This window comes from Chlorocebus sabaeus, chromosome 21, assembly GCF_047675955.1.
Source record: "Chlorocebus sabaeus isolate Y175 chromosome 21, mChlSab1.0.hap1, whole genome shotgun sequence".
NCBI lineage: Eukaryota > Metazoa > Chordata > Mammalia > Primates > Cercopithecidae > Chlorocebus > Chlorocebus sabaeus.
In genome coordinates this window covers 123608474-123628551 of record NC_132924.1, presented here as the reverse complement: position 1 = coordinate 123628551, position 20078 = coordinate 123608474, and the positions used below count along the sequence as shown (strand labels likewise).

The window sequence follows — 20078 nt, the reverse complement described above, 5'->3', positions numbered from 1 at the left end:
CGAGCCAGCTGGCCGGGGGGAGGGGCCTGCGGCTAGGCCAGGGCTTTCCGAGGGGCTGGGCCGCGGCCACCGCCGCAGGGCCCCGAGCCCGCCGATTGGGCCTGCAAGGCTGGCCCCGGGCTGCCGGGGGAGGGCGGGCCGCTCGCACACGGGGATCCCCCGGTTGGAACTTCGCGCTCAGGGACCTCTCTTTGATCCCGCAGCTAGGAGGCCGCAACTGCTGTCAGAATGTCCCTCTCTGTGCGACTTCTCTGCAGAGCCCCACAGAGGGCTGTGTGTGTGTGTGTGTGTGTGTGTGTGTATGTGTGTGTGTTGGGGCAGGGGGCGTGCCTCTTCTAAATTTCACTCTCCCTTATTTAAGATCTCTGCTGGTCTGGGACCTCCAGATTGCTTTGCTTTTCCTATTTCCAGGGTCTCCCTTGACCCCGGACTCGTCTTCGCAGGGCCCAGGCCTTGCCCGGGTCACCCACAATAGGCACTGAGCGCATGCTGTGTGTACCAAGCCGGTGCTCGGCGTGGTGGGGAACCAGGGCATAAGGACCGGACTTTTCCCTTCAAATCAGGTTTCTTAGCCGCTAATCTGGGGTGGGGGTGGAATCCCTTCCCCCCTCCCGGCCGCCTACAAGCCGGCCATCACACCTGTCCTCACGGTTCCCCCTGCCTAAGGGTCCCTTCCCCCTCTTTAGGGCGCGCGAGTCCCGGGGGCTCCTTGGCAGAGCAGGGGGCAGGCGCTGGGGGAGCACTCGGCGCGGCTCAGCCAATGGGAAGGGCGGGCGCGAGCGGTGGGAGGGGGGGAGAGGGCGGCGCTGCGGGCGCGCGGCAGGCGGGAGGGGGCCGGGAGGCGGGGGCCGGAGCCGGAGGGGCGCGCGCCGCATTAACCCTTCCGCGGCCGGGCCAAGCCGCAGGCGCTGCCCGAGCCGCGGGCGCCGGAGCGGCTGTCGGCGCGGCGGCAGGCGGGAGCCAGGAGCCCGGGGCTCGGGCTGGCGGAGCGCAGCGCGGGGACGCGGCGGAGTGGGCCCCGCGGCTCGGCGGGGGCCGGCAGACAGGTGTGCCGGCGGCGGGCGGCTGGCGCTCAGGCGGCTCCAGGCCGGGCCCGGGGTCCGGAGCTGGGAGCCGGGAGCCGAGCGAGGACCCGGCGCCCGCAGTCCAGTCTCGGCCCCGCCCGTGCTCGGCTTGGCCGCGGGGTGCGGGGACCACGGCCCGGCCGGGCCACCCGAAGCCTAGTGCTGGGCCGGGCCGGGCCGGGGTGGGTGGGGGCCCGCCCGGCCCGCCCATGGGCTCAGGATGCCGGTGCGGAGGGGCCACGTCGCGCCGCAGAACACCTTCCTGGACACCATCATCCGCAAGTTTGAGGGCCAGAGTGAGTGGGGGAGGGGGCTGGGCGGGGAGGGGGCTCTGGGGGCGGGCCGAGCTCTTCCGAGTGTGGATGGGGGGGCGTGCCCGGGCCGAGTCCATCGCCAAGTGCAAGTCAATGGAGCCTGGTGGGCCCCAGGCTCTGGCGGGGGGCGGCTGGGGCAAGGCTTGGTGCACCGGGGCCGTGGGCACCGGGCCAAAGGGCTTGGGGCGGGAAGCTCAGCTCAGGCTTTTGGGATCAGAGAATGTGTGTGACACGCCGAGTGTGCAGGGAAGGGACGTGGGATGAAATGTGCAGGAGTCCCCAACTCTGGGTGCCTGGACGTGGATGGGGCTGTGTGCGAGGGCATAAGAGTGTGTATGACCCAAACCCTGGGATCCCGAGAGTCCAGCGGGCACACTGATCTTGCCAGATCTTGACTGTGTTGTGCCTGAGGGACTAGAAAGCCGTGGATGCAGGGTCAGCCCATAATCTCCTCTTGTGTGTGTGCCGTGTGTATGACCCCGAGCCCATGTGTCACCCATGAGTTAGACCCTGTATGGGCGGTGGGGTGGTGCCTTTGACAAGGCTGTGAGCTTGTGGGCTTTGTGGAGACAGGGTGTCCTGGTGCTAGAGCTGGGCTTTGAGGGTAACCAGCTCCCTGTGGTACCCTCAAGTTGTGGTTTTCTTGCCCTGGGCACTGTCACCTAATTCCCTTATGGGGACCGGGACTACAGCACCCCTAATGCCTGCCTGATAGAGAGGCTTCTAGAAGGGTCCCAGATTAGGCAAATGTCCTGGGTGTGGGTTTGCACCCAAGCAGCATTCATGTGCCTGTCCCTAAGGCTGCATGAGCCACAGTGGGTGTGACTGCCAAGGGCCCTGGGAGTTGGGAGAGGATGACATTCCTTGCCCATGACCCTGTGAGCACAGGACAACGCGTGCTTGTAACCGTGGTGGGGGGAAGGAGGGGTCAGTCCAATGGTCAGTATTGTGTGAAGCTGAGGAACAAGATGATCCTGAGGGGGTGGAGACAGTGACACTGGTTGAGGGCCTCCCTGAGAGGTGGGGGTGGGCCCAGGGGGAGGCTGTGGGTGGGCCCATGGGGAGGTTGCGAGGGGCATGGGGGAGAGCTGGCTTCTAGCCCTACCTTTGCCACTGACTGCCATGTGACCTTGAATGACTCTTCCCTCTTTGGGTCTCAGTTTCCAGGTCTGTGGAGGAGGGGCAGGCTTTCTGTCCCATCCCTGTATTCCAGGATATCAGTGAAGGGTGTGTGTGGGGGTGGGGCATGCCTTCGAAGAAACTTCCTCTTCTCTCCGAGGCCTGGGACAGAGGACAAGGGGTGATTTTTCTTCTATGAAGCTGAGGTGTGTGGCTGGGCCTCTGGACTGCCTTGAACTGTGGCAGAGCTGGAGGCTGAGTTAGGGGGTCTTTTCAGGTGACAGGAAGCCCTGACTCCTGGAACTGATGGCTGTCTAGGAGGTCTGGGGGTGCTTGGGAACTGGCCAAAAGATGACCCAGTTCCAAAAAGCAACTTCCTGGGGGCCAGGGGAAGGGAGAACCGAGAAAGGTGGGAGGAGGCCAAGTCCCGATGGCCTGGGCCTACCTCAGGGTACCCTGCTGCAGCCCATCCTTGCACGTAGGATTGCCTAGGGCTGTAACCTGAGGGCTTTGCCTGCTGGGGAGGGAAGGGGAAGAATTCCAACTGCTACTGAAAGCCCCAGCATTAAAGGCCAAAGTGGCCAGAAACTTCTGTTTAGAAAAAGCTCTTATCCCAGGAGCATCTTGCCTGGCACAAGTGAGGCTGCTGCCTGCCTGCTGCTCACTCACCAGCCTGGCTCTTGGGGCAGGCCTGGAGTCGGCGAGCCAAGTCTGGCCGAAATGGAACCCCATATGGAACCATGGGGGTGCTCATCCCGGATGAGGCCAAACTGAGGAGGGCCTCACATCCCTGGGCAGGTCCCCTATCTTGGGTCTGTTTTCCTACAAGTGGGGCCAAAGTCTCAGGCCCCTCCCAGGCTCCAGGTGTTTCCAGGGTTTGGAGCTGCAGGTCCCTGTCTTTGCTTCCTATGACCTTGGGTTTCTGCCTGTGACCCTCAGCTTATTCTTCTGCCTCTGCCAGACCAAGGTTCAAAAGCTGCTCTGTCCTTTACAAGCTGCAAGACTTGGGCATGGTGCCGAACTTCTCTGGAGTCTTGGTTTCTTCATCTATAAAAGGAGGATAATGACACCTACCTTATGGGGTTGTCAGAGGACCAAATGAGATGCAGCGTCCTAGGTGTTCAACGTGTAACTTCCCTCATCCTCTCTGGCACACCCACCCCTCAGCTCCTGACTGTCCTTGCGGGGTGGGGGTGGGGGGGGTTGGGGTGCAGAAGTTCCAGGGGTTACTGACCTGGTAGGATCCTCAGATAATTGGGGAGTGATTTCCTAGGGAGCCTCAGGATAAAGAGTGGCTCAGGGAGCGCCCCCCAGTCTGGAGAGCAGGGAAATTAAAAGCAGAATCCAGTGCAATCCGGTGCAAAGGGAATCCTGGCCGCCATCTCTGGCCTTTCCCAGGCTCCCTCTCTAGGCCCAGTGTTTATCCCTCCGCTGCGGCTGCTGACACGCGTTGCTGACACCCGCCAGGCTGGCCTCAGCCTCAGGCACGGAGGAGGCAGCAGGCTGCTGGCGGCCTGCCCGGGGGAAGCCACGCAGCCAGCCTGTGGTCCAGGCGGAGGAGGGGGCGCGCCGCGCGGCCGGACCAGGCCAGGCACCTGTATCGGGGCTCAGGCACAGCTGCCTTCACCCCCTGCTGGGGACCCCAGTCCCAGCCATGCTTCCTGTGGCGGGGAGTCCCCGGGCGGCTGTGTGTGAGTGGAGAATGTGGGGAAGGGCTGGGAGTCCCCGATGCTGGGGTCCCCGCTCACGCGCACTCTCCTCCCCGCCCCCCAGGCCGTAAGTTCATCATCGCCAACGCTCGGGTGGAGAACTGCGCCGTCATCTACTGCAACGACGGCTTCTGCGAGCTGTGCGGCTACTCGCGGGCCGAAGTGATGCAACGACCCTGCACCTGCGACTTCCTGCACGGGCCGCGCACGCAGCGCCGCGCTGCCGCGCAGATCGCGCAGGCACTGCTGGGCGCCGAGGAGCGCAAAGTGGAGATCGCCTTCTACCGGAAAGATGGTAGGCGCGGGCCGGGGCGGGGCAATGACGAGGGGCGGGGTCAAGAGGGGTGGGACCACGGCGAGGGGCAGGGTGCGTGGGGGTGTGGGGGCGGCTGGAGAACGCCGCGAGCCCGGGCAAGGTTCTGTGGGGGCGTGACGCGGGCTGGGGTCCTGCGGTGTGCCTGTGGGAGGCGCGGTTCCGGGGCCTGCACCTCACTCTGCTGAGATGGTTTACAGGGGGACAAAGGAGTTGCTAGGCTGTGGATCTGGCTCCTCTGGTCCTTTTTTTCCCTGGGCAGGTGTGGCCACCTAGAGCAAGTTGGACTAGAGTTAGACCGAGCTGGGATGGCAGGTACAAGCGTGGATGGAGGTTAAAGGTCAGGCTGGCAGTTGGCGCTGACCTCCGGCCACAGGCCCCTAGCTGCCTTAGGGCAGTTGGTGCCAGGTGACAGGTCTGGGAGATGTCACGGAGGGACAGGAGGGCTGCAGGACTCTGGCTTTCTCTGCTGCCCCACTCCTGCCCTGCGCTTCAGCAGCACCTGGGGAAAGTGAGTGCCTCTCCTGCAACCTCAGTTCCCTTTGTCTCAGCTGTCGAGCGCCCTGCCCTGCCACCCTCTCCTGCGCCAGGTGTCTTTACTCAGCCACCGCCTTCCAGCACAGCTGCTCTGGGCTTCCGGAGAGCGGATAAACAGAGCCCGGGGTGGGGCTGCTCCCACACCGTGAATGCCCTGTTGGGGTGGGCTCTGGTCAGGGTGGGCAGAGCAGGAGGACTGGGGTCCTGCGGGCAGAATCCTGCTACAGAGGCAGCTCTAGAATGCGTGCAAATCTTGCTGCTTCCTAGGGTGTCCCATAAGCATTTGCTCAACGCTTGTGAGCCTGGCAGGCGCTAGGCTCTTGGAGATGGGCAGGACAGACGAGGCTCCTGCCCTCAGGGAGCTTGTCTGCTGTAGACAGTGAGCACACTCTGTTTTCTGTTTGGGACCAGGCCAGCCAGCCCCATGTACCAGCCCTGTGTGCTCAAGGTTGTCTGGGGTGACCCTGCAAAGCCTTGCATCCTCCAGGCTGTGCTTTTGCAGGCGTGCACAGTCTGTGGCATCACTGGACAGCACTAGAGCGGGCACGGTCCCTGCCCCCTGTGGAAGAAGGTTTGCTCACAGCAAATCAGGATTCCAACTGGCAGGAGGCAGGGGCTATGAGGCTAGACTCAAACCCTGAAGGCAGTGGGTGGTTTCTAGGGGCTGGACACTGGGTCAAATGCTTTACTTCTCTTATCTCATGCACTGTTCACAACGCAGGGAGGTAGACACTACTATTGTCTTCATCTTGGGGGATGAAGAAACTGAAGTTCACACAGTCACATAGCTAGAAAATAGCAGTTGGGAATGGAGCCCACATCTGTCTGACCAGAGCTCTGTGCGCTGTGTTCTGTCATATATTGAAAATGACACCAGATAGTTACAGGTCTATCTGTACGCTGTACATTATCTCATGTGAAATTTTATTTTAAAAGTTTGCCAACCACAGGTGTAATGAAGAGAATACGAACCCATAAGTCCTGGGTTTGTGTCTAAGACAGTGCTGGAAATTATACACTATTGGACAAGTTGGTTGACTTCCCTGGGTCTGTTTCTACTTCTACCTTCACAAGGGTGCTGGGCTTTCATAGAGAGTGCCTGCCACGGGCCGTCCTCTGTAAACACGGTGCCAGTTCCACTACGGATGTAGCTGTGCTGGGGATTTGGCCTCTTGGCAGCAGAGGCCGAGGGCTCTTTCCTTTGGCTGTGGTATATGTGGAGTGCTCTTAGGTGGAGCTGGACCTCCCTCCTGGTCTAGGCTGGCCCCTTCTGGAGAGGATGGCCATGGGCCCCCTTCTGCAGAAGAGTTATTGTGGGATCACCTAACCCCACCTATTTGGGTTGCAGGTGGAAGGACGGAGAAGCAGAGGTCTGATGACCAGTGAATCAGTGGAAGGAGTGGGATTAGAACCCAGGTCCCCGGCCCAAGTTCAAACTTGTCCCCTCTCCAGGTTACAACTCCAAAACATGGGGCTGTGACCCAGAAAACTCTATGCCAGCCATCTCTGACTGTCCCCTTCTTCACTCTCACCTAGTTTCTGTGGGGCTCAGGTGTCTCCTGTTGGCCAACAGGCTGGCCTGGTGCTCAGCCACCTAGGACCCCATGTATCCTGGCATTCTAGGCCTGGGGTGATGCAGACAGATTTCCTCAGCCTCCGCTTCTTCTGCCTTGAAACACTCAGTCCCTCCTGTGGTCCCGGGGCCTGGCTTGGGCTGCATGTGTGCATGCCTGTGTGTGTACTCACACGTGGATGCAGTAGGGAGGCGGAGGTGAGGAATGCCTGTGCCACCCCTTGTTTCTGTCCAGGCCTTTCTCAGGGTCTCTGCCTGGGCCAGCCCCGGGTAGGGGGGAGCTGGGCAGGAGGTGGAGCCTTCTGCTGGCAGGCGCCACCGTGGACAGCTGTGCTGTGTTGGTGCCTCTAGCCTTGCTCTGCGCAGTGTCAGGGCCTGGAGCCAGACAGCCCCATTATTTAGTTGCTGGGACTGCTGGGAGGTGGGGAGGCTAGACTGGGGGAGTGTGGGCTGAAGGGAGAGACACGAGGTGCCTGGGGCTCACTAGCCCTGTGCCCCTTGAAGTCAGGCCTGGGATTAAGGTGGAATTGGGGGCAGAGCCCAGTGGTGTGAGGCTGGCTGGTGGTAACATCCCCACAAGGCCCTGGGGAGGCACCCTAGGCAGCAGGTGCTGGCTGTGTCCACACCTGTGCTCCCACATCGCCATGGGGGCTGTGGCTCCTCCTCTGCCAGTCCTCACAGAGTCCCTTCTCTCTGTCCCCTGCATCCTCTCTGCTCTTTGTTCCTGCTTCTGCTCCCTGCTTCCCTGCCACTGTGCTCAGCCAGCCTGACTGTGCCCACCTTCTCGGCTCCTCTCCTGCTCCGCACATCTCCCTGCCTTTGTCTCCTGCCTGCCTGGTTGACTCTCTGTCCCTTGGTCTTTATCTCCTCTCTGGTGCCTCCCCCTGTCTTCTTCCCTCGCCTCAGCATCCAGGAGCCTTGCTCCTTGCCTCTCCCCCTCTCTCCCATTGTCCCCCACCCCTCGGAGCCTCTATCTGGAAGGCTCTGTCTGACTGCTCATACCTCCGACTGGCCTGGCCTGGCTCCATGTCCCTGTGTCCCCGGGAGCTTGTGCGTGGGTGGGGACGGGGGTGTCTCTGGAGAAGAGTCTATTGGCTTCTCCACTCCAGCTGCAGGCCGGTTGCCATGGTAACAGGGTCAGAGGTCCCCCACTGCAATAGCCGATGCTGTGGCTGTTGGGAGGGGGTGGGGACCTGCTGTCCAGGCCTGCTCCCCAGTGCACTGTGCCCAGGGCCTCAGAGGTGGTTCCACACCCAGTGGGCTTCTGTCCCTGGCCTTGGACCCCAGCCTCCCAGGTGCTCCGGCAGGCCTCAAGCCTCAGACTGCCTTGAAATCCTCAGTACCTCCTGTGAACAGCCCCACTCCTCTGGGCCTCCTGCCCTTCTCCATCCCCCAAGGCCATCTGTCCTGTCTTCTTCCTTGCCTTTCTTATCCCTTCCTGTGCCCATTCCTTTAAATCAGATGCCCTGCTCTGTCACCACCATGCCTCACCTTCTCCCTCATGGCTGACCCTTCCCCAGCTCAGACACCCACTCTTTGCTTCTTTTCAGCCGCCTAGGTCTGAGCTGGGGATGAAGGAAGCTTTTCCTCGAAGGGAAGCCTTGAGGCTGGGAAGGCAGGTGGGACAGGGATTGGTGCGTAAGTGGGTTTTGTCTTCTTGAGATAGGAGGTAGACCAGAGCGATCCCAGAGGACAGGGCTTAGACACAGGAGCACTTTTCCTGTGGGACTGAAGCTATCAGGGGAGTGCCCTTCATCCTGGGGACAGGGATGTTCCTATCCTTCTGGCCAAGGCCTGGTGCAGCCTGGAGACAGGGCCGAGTGGGAGAATCTGCAGGGCTGCCAGATGCGGGCACAGGGGCCCGGGGGTCCGTGGGGGCCCTGCCTCCGAGCAAGTTGCTTCTTGCCCCACAGCAACTTCCCTCCACATTTTCCTTCTCCAGCTAGATCAGAGGCCTGTTGGAGGGGCTCCACGGGGGTCATTCCTGAGCTGTGGCTGTCTGTCCTGGTCTGCTGGGGCTGCAGTCTTCCCATCCCAGGCCTGCTCCGGGGGTGAGGCAAGCATGACACAGTTGAAGGGTGCTATCTACTTCTCCACCCACCCTGGGGTCTGGAGAGCGGTGGGAGGGCGGCTTCTCCGTGTTGCGTCTTCTGCAGCCCCCGGAGAGGAGCTATGTAAATATTTGCGAAGAGCTGTCTGGGATGGGAGCAGAGCTTGATGGTGGCCTTGGGCTCTGGGGAGGGGGGCTGTGGGGCAGCAGAAGGGCCAGCTTGGGGGTGTGAGATGCGGGGAGACTGGGCCTCTTTTCTGCCCGGAGGTGCCTTCCTGGGTGGGGTGATTTTGGAGGTTCCAGGAAACCCCTTCACGTGTCGGTATTTCCCTGAAGGGTTCCTGAAACTCCTCCCTTAGAGAACTTCTGCGTTTAGAATGCTCCTTTTTCTTTAAAAACACGTTGTCTCTCATTGCCCCCTCCCAGTATAGAGACAAAAAGTATTTAGCCCTTTAGTGTGAGGGAGTTTAACAGAACTTCCCTCCGGACGTGGGCAGGAGGGCAATGGGAGTCAGGGTCAGTAGAGGAGGGAGGGGTGCTGGGACAGGTGATGAATGTGGGGGGCTCCCCTAAAGTCCCCTCCATCTCCTTAGTCCTGCCCATGGAGATATCTATGCTGTGGCCTGTGGTTGGCCTCAGATAAACCCCTCTCCTTTTTGGGTGCTTGTCCAGGATGAGAAACACCTTTAGGAGCCAGGCAGTGTCTTCCCCTTGGTCCTCCACCTCCTGCAGTGCTGGAGAAGTTTCCCTGTCTGTCTACCCCCACCAGGCCTTGAACTCTACGCGGGTGGAGAGCAGCCCATCTGCTTTGTTCTGTTGTATGTGTGTGCTCAGTGCACAGCGGGAGCTCCGCACATGTTTGCTGAATGAATGAATGAATGAATGGGGTGGGCAGTGTGCTGTGTCGCAGGAGCCTTTCCTGGGAGTCAGGTGACTTGGCAGCAGTTTCCAGCTTGGTTACAGACTTGCTGTGTCTGGGAGTCCTCTAGCCTTGCTTCGTGTGGAGGACATTGTGGGGCACAGGAGTGTCTGGGGGCTCCCAGCTTCTTCACCCTCAGAGGTGGAGTGAGGAGGATGGGGTAGGGGAACAGAGTCTTAGAGCTGCCACGGAGAGCACGGCTGAGGTGGGGGTGATACCACCTGACCAGCAGCACAAGGCACTTTTTATTGTTGTGACTGCACTTTATAGTTTGCAAACTGGGGAGCCGTGCTTTACCTCAGGTGGTCCTCATGGCCCTGTGAAAGGCAGGATTCCTCTCCATCACTTTACGGGAGGGAAGTTCTTGCTTAGAAAGGCTGAGGCACTTGCCCAAGTTTACCCAGCTGGCGGGTGCCTGAGTGGGAACCTGAGCCTAGCTGTCTCCTCCCTGCCCAGCGTGGAATGCCACTGCACCAGCTCTCTTGCCTCCAGAGAGCCCTTTCTGGGGCATGATGGGCTCAGGGCCTCAGGAAACTTGGATTTTAGCTGGGGTCTGCAAGCCTCCATTCCTCGTTTGCTAAGTGGAATCATAGCACCTGTCCCTGAAGCACTTTGGGGTGTGAGGGTGTTCCTGGAATGAGATGACAGACACCCACAAAGCAGTGTGCAGTGCCAGAGCTCATTCTCCTCCCCATGAAGCAGGGTGTCACCTAAGTGGCTGCAGCTGCTAGCCCGTGCTGTTGCAATTGTGGGAAATGAGCCTGATCCAGGGCCTCAGCACCCCTGCTCCTACGGTGCACCCCGCCCCACCCTGCACCCTGCCTGCCTCACCCCTCCCTCCCAGCAGGCTGCTGCTGGCCCCGGGTCCTGCCTCTCCCTCAAATAATTGAAACCACAGAATTTGTGTTACTGCTTTTTCCTTTCTCTTTCATTGTATTCTTTCCTTTTTCCTTTTATCTCACTCTCCAGTCTCATTACCCTCCCCATAGGCAACCGTTCAAATGTACTTACTGTGAATGTGTTGCTTGCATATGTCCTTGCAAATGTGTATTTTGTCTGGATATATGCATATAGATTTAATTTATGTAAATGATATTGTGCTATATGTTGTATTTTGGTGTTCGCTTTTCTTACTTGGGAATATGCTTTAAGTCCAGCTGGGTTGCTGTTCGACATCTTGTCTGTAGCTGCGTATTCTGCAGCATGTGGCTGCCGCGCTTCACCTGCTCACTCTCCTGGGGAGGGACCCCACAATGTCTCCAACTCCCAGCCACCATAAATGAAGCTATAGTGAATATCCTTGGACATGGTCTCTTCTGGACTTGGGTGAGGATGTCTGTGGGATACACGCCCGGGAGAGGAATTGCTGGATCGCGGGACATGTGGACACTTAACTAAGTACTGCCATGCCTGTCATCACCCTCCTTCTCAGAGCTCGAGATTCCCATACCCGCATATCTCTGCCACTTGTGACGTTATCTACCTTTCTAAATTTTGCCAATCTAATAGGTGAAAGTGATTTCTTGTTGCTTTAATTTGCATTCCTTTGATTTCTATTGAGTCTGAGCATCTCTTAGGCCTGGTAGCCTCTTGGGCTTACTTTCCTGTGAATTGCCTGCTTATGCCCTTTGCTCATTTTAATTTTGATGTTGCCGTCTTTTGTCCTTGTTGATTTGCAGGGGTTGCTTGTGTACTCTAGAGATACAAATGCATACTGTGAAACGTTCAGTGTATTCCAGATTTTAATTCCTTATTGAACTGGAAAGAGATATTGCAAATATCTTCTCCCATTCAGTCTCTCTTCAATTTATCCAACAGAGGGACTTTACTTTGATGCAAACAAAGTCATTGATTTTTAGCTTTGTTTGTACTTTTGAAGTTTCTCAGGCTGCAGAGGGTCTCCATTTTCTTCTGTTCTCTTAATTGTTTTGCTGTTCTCAGTTAGGTCTATAATCTATCCTGAGACTACCTCGTATGTGGTGTCAAGTAGGGATCGAGTTTTATTTTTTCCATGTAATGTGCCAACTTTCCCAACGCATCTAGTAAACAGTCTGTTCTTTTCCGCTGAATTGTGGGGCAGCCTTTATCAGGTTAATCTCCCACATAGCCATGAGTCTGTCCCTGTGCTCTCTGTTCTGTTCCAAATATTTATTTACTGGCTCTTGCATTGATACTAGCTTAACAAAAACCTATAGCCTTCCATATGTCTTAGCGTCTGCTGAGGCAAATCCTCTCTCTTCATTCTGTTTTTTAAAGGTTGACATAGCTATTTGTGGATCTCCCTTGTTCTGCATAAACTTTATTTATTTATTTTTTGAGACTGAATCTTACTCTGTTGCGTAGGCTGGAGTGCAGTGGCATGATCTCGGCTCACTGCAACCTCTACCTCTTGGGTTCAAGCAATTCTCCTGTCTCAGACTCCCGAGTAGCTGGGATTACAGGTGTGTACCACCATACCCGGCTAATTTTTGTATTTTTAGTAGAGACAGGGTTTCTCCATGTTGGCCAGGATGGTCTTGAACTCCTGACCTCAGGTGATCCGCCCGCCTTGGCCTCCCAAAGTGCTTGATTACAGGCATGAGCCACTGCGCCCGGCCTCCCTTTTTCTTCATAAACTTTAGAGAAAGTTAACTGAATTATTGGAAAGAAAATGCCCACTAGATTCTTGATTGGAATTAGTTTGGTTCTATAGATTAATTTGGGGAGAACTGACATCTTTGTATTTGTCCCACTCAAGAGCCTGGATTGTCTCTCCATTTACCAGATCAGTTCTGTATTTTTTGCTAGTTTAAAATTTTGTTCCCCTTTACCCTGATTCCAACAGGGTTCTTGTGCCTTGGTCATTTCCTAGAAACGTAAGAGTTTTTGTTGCTATTGTAAAAGACATATTGTTTTTGACTATATTTCCTAATTGCTGTGTAGAAAAATGCTTTATATTTTTGCAGGCTGATCTTGTTTTTTGCAACCATACTGAACTCTCTGATCTAATTAGTTCTAATTGTTTATCTGTTGATTTCTTGGTGGTCTCTAGGCAGGTGACCCTGTCATCTGCAAATGATGCCAGTTTTCACTGTTTGTTTGGATCATCGTCATGTGTTTTGATGTTCGAATGTTCCACCTGACTTTTTGGGGGTTTTTCATTGGCACTTGTGTCTGTTTGTTGGTGCTTCACAGGGTCCTTTGTGTGTGTAGGCAGGGCAGGGGCAGCAAGTCAATGAGGAATTATAACTCTTGGGTTTAAGCTGTGGCTCATGGCAGAGCTGGAATTGGGACAGGGCTTTATCAAGGCCTTACCAGGCTCTCCGGGGTATGCTAGAAGCTGAGACAGAGCACAGACCTAGAAGCCTACAGACCACTCACTAGAGGAGACCCCAGAGTGTCCCCTGGTGGACACTGGCAGCTGTGTGCACCTTCACTGCCCTGTGGCAAGCTGTGTGTGGGGTCACAGTGAAGGGGGGCTGAAGGGGACTGAGGCTCAGAAGTCTCACACCTGGTGCAGTTCCTGCTTTTGCTGCCTTCCCTTAGGTTCCTGGGTGGTCGGCCTCTGTGTTCCATGAAAACCGATGACCACGTTGAATTTTGCTTCATCAAAAAGGCACCTTAATTCCTGTGGTTGCTCCGTCTGCTGTCCAGACTCAGACTGGAGGGCACCGCGGGCTTGAAATGGGCAAATTCTGTTGTGAAAGGGTGGGCTGTGCCCCTGGATCTGGAAAGGAGCTGAGAGGGTCTGTCCCCACCTGTCATGACTGCAGATCACCACCCCTGAGTCCACCCTCAGTTCTTCTGCAACTGCCAGTCCTGCCCTGGCCTCAGGGCTCTGACCCAGGTGGACGGGGAAGCCCGGCCAGTGTACAGTGGCCTTCTGGACGAGGGGCATTGTTTGGAAGAGTTCTCCAAGAGCAGCGTCCATGTGGGTCAGACAGAGCAGTCAAGGAAACTTTTCTAGAGGGGGTCCTAGAAGGCTGGGGAGGAGCTGGAGGGAAGAGGAGTGGGGGCCATGGGGAGCAGGAGGGAAGGGGTGAAGCTGGGGCGCAGCTGCCCAGGACTCACGCGCCTATGCAGGGATCTGTGGAGAGCTGCTTCCTGGCATCAGCATGCCCTTGTTTCACCTTCCCAGGCTTCTCAGCAGGAGGGCAGGGGGTGGGACTTCTAGTTCGTGCACCACCGAGAGGCAGAGCCGGGCCCCAGAGCTTTAGAGAAGCTAGAGGACAGAGATCTTCTGAGGCCATTGCCATGGTCTGGGGCAGAGATGGCTCAGGCATGCCACATGCAGTGGATTTGGATGGGTCTAGAAGACTACAGAGGCCCCTGAGACCCTATAAATGATCCCATAGATTACTGGCTGGGTCTCAGGCTGGAAGGGGTGATGGAGGAGTCTGTCTGGAGATGCTGCTTCTGTGGGGTCAGGGTCTGAGCTTGGGGCCCCTCAACCTTGCCCTGCATTTCCCAGATCCTGGAGGCAGGAGCTTAGGACTGGTCTCTCTCATTTACCCCACACACACACGCGCATGCACACGCACACACACACTCTCTCTCTCCCTCTCTCTCTCTCCCTCTCTCTCTCTCCCTCTCTCTCTCTCTCTCCCTCTCTCTCTCATTCACTGGTTGGCCTCTCAGGCTCCCTAACTCTGTCCCCTGGGCCTGCAATGTCCCTGGCCTTTCCTAGGCCCCTGGCTGCCCATGAGAGCTGTGTTAGTGACACGGTGGCCCCCTGCCAGGAGCGGCTCCTGCTGCATCTTCCTGTCGCCGCCACCAGGCTAAATATAACCTGACACTGCACAGCCCTGGGCGGCTGCTCCGGAGACAGCTTCTCTGCCTGGGGGCGGACAGGCCGACTGGAGCCCCAGCCTCCTGCCCTTAGCGTGACTTTGGGCCTGTCCTGGGCACAGCTCCTCCTGCTCCGAGCGAGGCAGGGAGGTGACCAGGTTGAGGATGGCTGCCTCCCTGAGGTCACCTTCCCTGCAGGGACCCAGCACCCCGCCTTGTTAGAGCTCTGGATGCTTCCACAAAGCCATCTGTCATCTCATCTGGCACCCAGTGCAGGAATCACTTGTCCCCGCAGTACCCGCAGGGAGCCTGAAGCTCAGGGAGGTGGGTGACCTGCCCACAGCCAGAGCAAAATAGAGGGAGCCCAGGAGCCACCATGGCTGGGGCAGAGTGGCTTGGCTCCCTGGGGCTTCTCCACCTGTCTGGCTTGTTCCCTCTTCTTCCCTCTTGCCCCGTGCATCGAACTGGGGTCCTGTTGGATGGGTGGTTCACTGGGGGCAGGTGCCAGGCGTGTCTTGTTGGTCATGGTGGCTCAACACTTCGCGTGCATGGATGTGCTCAGTGATTTGCAGAGGGCTGGGAGGAGCTTCCTGGGAAGAAGCTGTGATGACACCTCATTTACAGAGGAGCGCATGGAGACTCTGACCCCAGAAGGTGCCCAAGGCCACTCAGGGTCATCTGCAGCCTCTTTTTCCCCACCTGGTGCTGACATGGAGGATAAGGCCTGTCCCTGCCACAGCCAAGTGTGGCTCCTGCCTGGGCCCTGGTCTAGGCCAGCGGTGCCCAGAGGTAGGGAATTGGGTGGAGCCCCTCACCTCAGATGGGTTGGGATGCTGGGCAGGGACAGTGCCCCCCACCCCAGGTAGACTGCTGGGTGTGGATTGGCACCAAATGAAAGCAAGTCGGCGTTGTGTTCTGAGAAATGATGGTCACCTTCTGTGGCAGCAGGATGGTGCTGTACCTGCCGCTCCGGGAATGTGTCCAGGCCTGGCTCTCCTGCTCTGCACTGAGCTGCATGGCCTCTGGAGGCCTGCTGGGTGGTTGGCCTGCCTGCCTCACCCGGGCCATTGGGCCCAAAGGCATGGGGGTTCTAAGGAACCATGGAGCCTGTGCAGGGATGGTTGCGTCCATGGGTGCCTCCCCTTTCAGAGGGCCCAGGAAATAGGTCTGGGCCAGGCAGGGGTACCTTCTCACCTAAAGTGAGGTGTCTTCAGCCAGCTCTGGGGCTGAGGCTGGGGTGGGAGTGGGGTTGGGGCTGAGGCTGGGGTGGGAATGGGGTCAGGGCAGAGTATTCTGGCATCAGCCACATGAGCCAGGCTGGCCCTGGGGCCTCTCATTGCTAAGCTTCTTCCACCCTTGTTTGCCTCTCTTCTGTCTCAAGCTTATGGAGACCTCAAGCCAGGCTCTGAGCTTCACATATCTTAGGCCGTTTCACCGCCACAGCCCTGGGGGGTGGGCAGGACACCCTGTGTTGCAGATGAGCGCCCGGGGGCTCTGGGCTGATAAGTGACTGGCCCAAAGTCACTCTAACGCAATGTGCAGAGGCCACATGACTCCACAGCCCATGCCCCCTCCCTTTGAGACTGGAAACTCTCTCCCCTGTTGCACCCCCTCCACCCTCCTTGTCTGTCCTGGCTGCCCCCTGAGTGCTCCAGTGCTGGCTGCCTCGGGAGTGTGGGCTGTGCCTGCCACGGAGTGGCTCTCAGCGGAACTGCAGCCTGCAGCAGCTGGGTCCTTCGTCTCTGTCCTGGGGAGCTGGGCCACTGGCAGGAGCCAGGGCGAGTCGGAGGGAGAACGGAGCAGAGTGAGGGCCTAGGGGTCTGGAGTAGGTGGGCACCGGGGCAAGTGAAGGCACTCCCACACCCCCATAACCCAGTCAGTGGTGGGATGGCGTCTGGCTGGGAGGCCTGGCTGAAGAGCTGGGAGCAGGTGATGTGGCAGTTCACAGAAGCCCCAGCCGACCTGACAGGGTGGTCGGAGGCAGTGCCTCCAAGAGCCCAGGCCTATCTGGGGCCCCACTTTCCTTCCTTCCACATCCCCTTGACGATTGCTAGATCTCCCCCGCCTCGGCCCCTGCCTTCAGGCAGGGCTCCAATTCACATTTTTGGAATAACCAGGCCTTTGACAGGCTTATTTTGAAAGGAAAAATTTCTTGAATCTCGACAAAGGAAGAGGACCAACAGACACTCCTCCCTCTCTCTCTCTCTCCTCTCTCTCTCTCTCTCTCTCTCTCCTCTCTCTCTCTCGTGTGTTTAAGTGTGAGGCACAGGCTTGTGCTGCAAGGTGGTATATACCTAGAGTTTCTGTGACCCTGGCGAGGGGTTTTGAGATGTGGGGTCCAGGACTGGGTGGGCTTCAGAATGCCATTCTGGGCTCTCTTGCTGAGCAGCTTGAGCTGAAGAGGGGATGGGGTGCTGAGGTCTCAAGGTTGGAATTTCTGGGGCCCTGTGCTGGGGACAGAGCCTCCAGCCCATTCTGAAGGTTGGGTTCATCTTGGCTCCAGACTCTAGGTTTCTCTGAGGCAAGCTCCTAGGACTTAGGTTCAAGGGCCTGGCTGGCTGTGGTCCCTGGGGTAGGTGCTGGGTCTCCAGGGCTAAGGCTCCCTGGTCTCCGGCCTCTCTTCAGTCCTGGTGAGGCGCATCCCTGTTCAGGCCGCTGCCGGCCATCACCATATTAGGGCATAAACTCCAGGCAGGCTGTCTGGGTGCCAAATGGTCTCCAGCTGGGCCCAGCCCCCTGCAGCTTCCAGCACCACAGCTGTGTGTCAGAGGCCGGAGGTCAGGGGACAAGAGTGGCTGCTGCAGGGAGACCCAGACAGAGCCCCGGAGCTCAGGGCCCTTTGGCAGAGCTGTGAGGGTCTGGGATGTGGTGAGTGGAAGGGCTGTAGGGTGGGGCAGAGAGCCCCTTCACCTAGTGCCATCCTGTTTAAGCTGGTTTCAGAGGACCTCTTTCCCTAGATGAGTCCGCAGCTGGTTAGAATCCCTGAGCCTGGCCAGCATCTGCTGTGCATCAGGCCCTTCCCACCTGGCCTGCTCCCTGCCTCCCCAGCACACAGGCCCTTGGCCTCACTGACAGGCTTCAAGCACCAGCTCCAAGTCCCAAGCGTGGCGCCGCCTCCAGGTTGCTGGCCTCTGTTGCTGGCCTCTCCCTTGACTCATAGCACCACCACCATCGCCCCTGCTGTGGGTTTGAGATCAGGAGTAGGGGTGAGCCAGGGAGGTTCTGGGAGGTAGAAAGGTGAGGAGAGGCTGGGTATGGTGGCTCACACCTGTAATCCTCGCAGTTTGGGAGGCTGAGGCGGGAAGATCACTTGAGGCCAGGAGTTCGAGACCAACACAGTGAAAACCCCGTCTATCAAAATATACAAAAGTCAACTGGGCATGGTAGCCTGCAGCTGTAGTCCCAGCTACTTGGGAGGCTGAGGCAGGAGAATCGCTTGAACCTGGGAGGCAGAGGTTGCAGTGAGCCGAGATCATGCTGCTGCACTCCACCCTGGGCGACAGAGTGAAACCCTGTCTCAAAAAGGAAAAAAAAAAAAAAGAAAGAAAGGGAGTCTGGGTTGAACAGGACTGCATGGTTTGTTACCCTCGCCTCTCCCCCATGCCTGCAGCCTCCCTGTCAGCATGGCCTGTCACTGACACCACCAGCCAGTGCTGGCCCCAGGGCCTATGACTCTAGGCGCTAGGCACTTTGGTGGGGACAGGAGACACTGAGAGGCAGAGAAGACAGCTGAGCAGAGGGGGAGCCGAGAGGAAGGAAGAGGCTCCCTAGGGAGAGTGGGAGATGAGGAGCCTGCCTGGTGGGTCCCTGGGGGGCCATAAAGGAGCTGGAGCGGGATGTTAACTGCCTTCTGGTTTCATTAAGGACTTCCTGCGAGCGGGAGGTTCTGAGCTTGGCCTTAGGTGGAACTGAGTGCTTGGCCTAAAAGGGGCTCCTTCAGAAATTGGCATGGGAGGACGTGGGGCCCATGTGCTCAACAGGGAGCTGAGGGAGACCAGGTGCACTTGGCCTCGGGGACTGACCTCATCTGGTACAGGTCCTTTGGTGGACAGAGAGAGAGACTAGAAAAGAAAAAATCAAAGATCAAGAGAAACGCGAGGCAAGGCGAAGATGAAAGATCTAGAAGCAGTGCTTCTTAGACTCTTTGGTGAAGGATCAGTTTTCTTTAATGCTAATATGTTATAGGCTGGTACATCTGTGAAATACAAGAGCACATGCGTGGATATTATGGCGATGCCAAATTGCTTAAAGTTTTTGAAACTCTTGCTTTCAACGTCTGTCCTTATCTTGTGTGCTGACACAACGGCTGGTGCTAATCTAGAGAGAACAGAGACAGAGACAGATAGTAACAGCTAACCGTCTGTAGTGTGCAGCATACGCCAGGCATTGCCTAAGCACTCAGCATGTGCTGACTTGGTTAATCTTTATAACTCATGAGAAAAGAATTATATACACTATGTATATCGCAACATCATTGTGTATCCCATAAATATGTACAATTATTGTGTCAATTAAAAAGTTAAAATTAAAAAAAATTATTCTTCTTCCCATTTTATAGATAGAAAAAATGAGGCACAGGGATGTTAAATAATTTAGGAAAAAATGCATAAGTGATTACATAGCAGATCTGGGCTATGAACCCAGAGGTCGTAGGCCTTAAGTCTGTGGACTTAAGCACTGTGCTACAGTGCCTCACGTGAGGGAAAGGCAGAGGTGCTGGGAGGATATGAGGAAATGAGATACGGAGGAAATGAGATCAAAGAGGGGAAGAAGGATCATAGCCAGCATGAGAGAAGGTGCACCTGGGAAAGAGCTAGATAAATCACACAGGCAGAGAGAGGGGTAGGGGAGTCCAGTAGCAACAAGCTGGGGCAGACAGATTGAGGGGAGCCATAAGGGTGGCAGGCACATGGCCGGGTGGGGGATCAGGACGGGAGATCCTGGAGAGGAAGGGCCATATGGGGAGGCAGAAGTGGAAGGGTCCACTTGGGCTCCAGGCTTTCTGCACTGCCTACTGAGAGGGTGCCAAGGGGACTATGTTCTCCCACTCCACAGGGAGCTGCTTCCTATGTCTGGTGGATGTGGTGCCCGTGAAGAACGAGGATGGGGCTGTCATCATGTTCATCCTCAATTTCGAGGTGGTGATGGAGAAGGACATGGTGGGGTCCCCGGCTCATGACACCAATCACCGGGGACCCCCCACCAGCTGGCTGGCCTCAGGTAAGTATACTTGCTTTAGGGCAGGCTCAGGGGTTCGTGGTCTCACTTCTCTGGGGCTGTGAGCTGTCCAAGGTCAACACTGTGCAGGAAGGGAGGATGTAGTGGTTGTGTGGGGGGGTCCCTTTGGAGGTGGGAAGTGAACTCTGTACCCTGAGGATGTGGCCTGGTTCCCCTGGCCCAGGATGGACATACGGGGGTGGAATGGCAGGGCCCAGAATCACAGGTCCTTGGCATGGGCTAGCACTGTTTCCTTAGCCTCACCTGTTGGGCTTCCAATCCCAGCATTCCCTGGGAGTGGTCCTCTCTGTAGTCCGGCTTGAGCAGCCCAGGGGTGGGGAACATGACCACCTGGGAGCAGCTCCTTTGCACAGTAGGAAGCTGTGTCCCATGGACTCAGCTCTGTGTAGTTTCTGCCATCTGGTCCTTGTTCCTGGACTGGCCAAGTTTCCTGGGGGTCTGGGATAGCTGAGGAGAGGCTTTGAGGGAATGCCCA

General features: G+C 57.3%; 1 protein-coding gene across 9 annotated transcripts in view; it reads left to right on the top strand.

Annotated features, from left to right (window-relative positions):
* The first annotated feature begins 876 nt into the window (after window positions 1-876).
* The window catches only part of KCNH2 (potassium voltage-gated channel subfamily H member 2), a 33382-nt gene continuing 14180 nt past the window's right edge, over window positions 877-20078 (top strand). For 3 of the 9 annotated variants that reach the window (XR_012090474.1, XM_007983457.3, XM_037990961.2), the window contains exons 1-3: window positions 877-1360; window positions 4271-4501; window positions 19421-19585. Coding sequence is in view for 8 of the 9 variants with exons in the window: in XM_007983457.3 (XP_007981648.1) it covers window positions 1285-1360; window positions 4271-4501; window positions 19421-19585 (472 nt within the window). In the remaining variant the exon portion in view is untranslated. Of the gene's footprint in view, window positions 1361-2459; window positions 3615-3701; window positions 4189-4270; window positions 4502-19420; window positions 19586-20078 lie in introns of those variants that run through there. The other 6 variants (XM_037990965.2, XM_037990964.2, XM_037990963.2 and 3 more) reach the window with 4 other exon arrangements.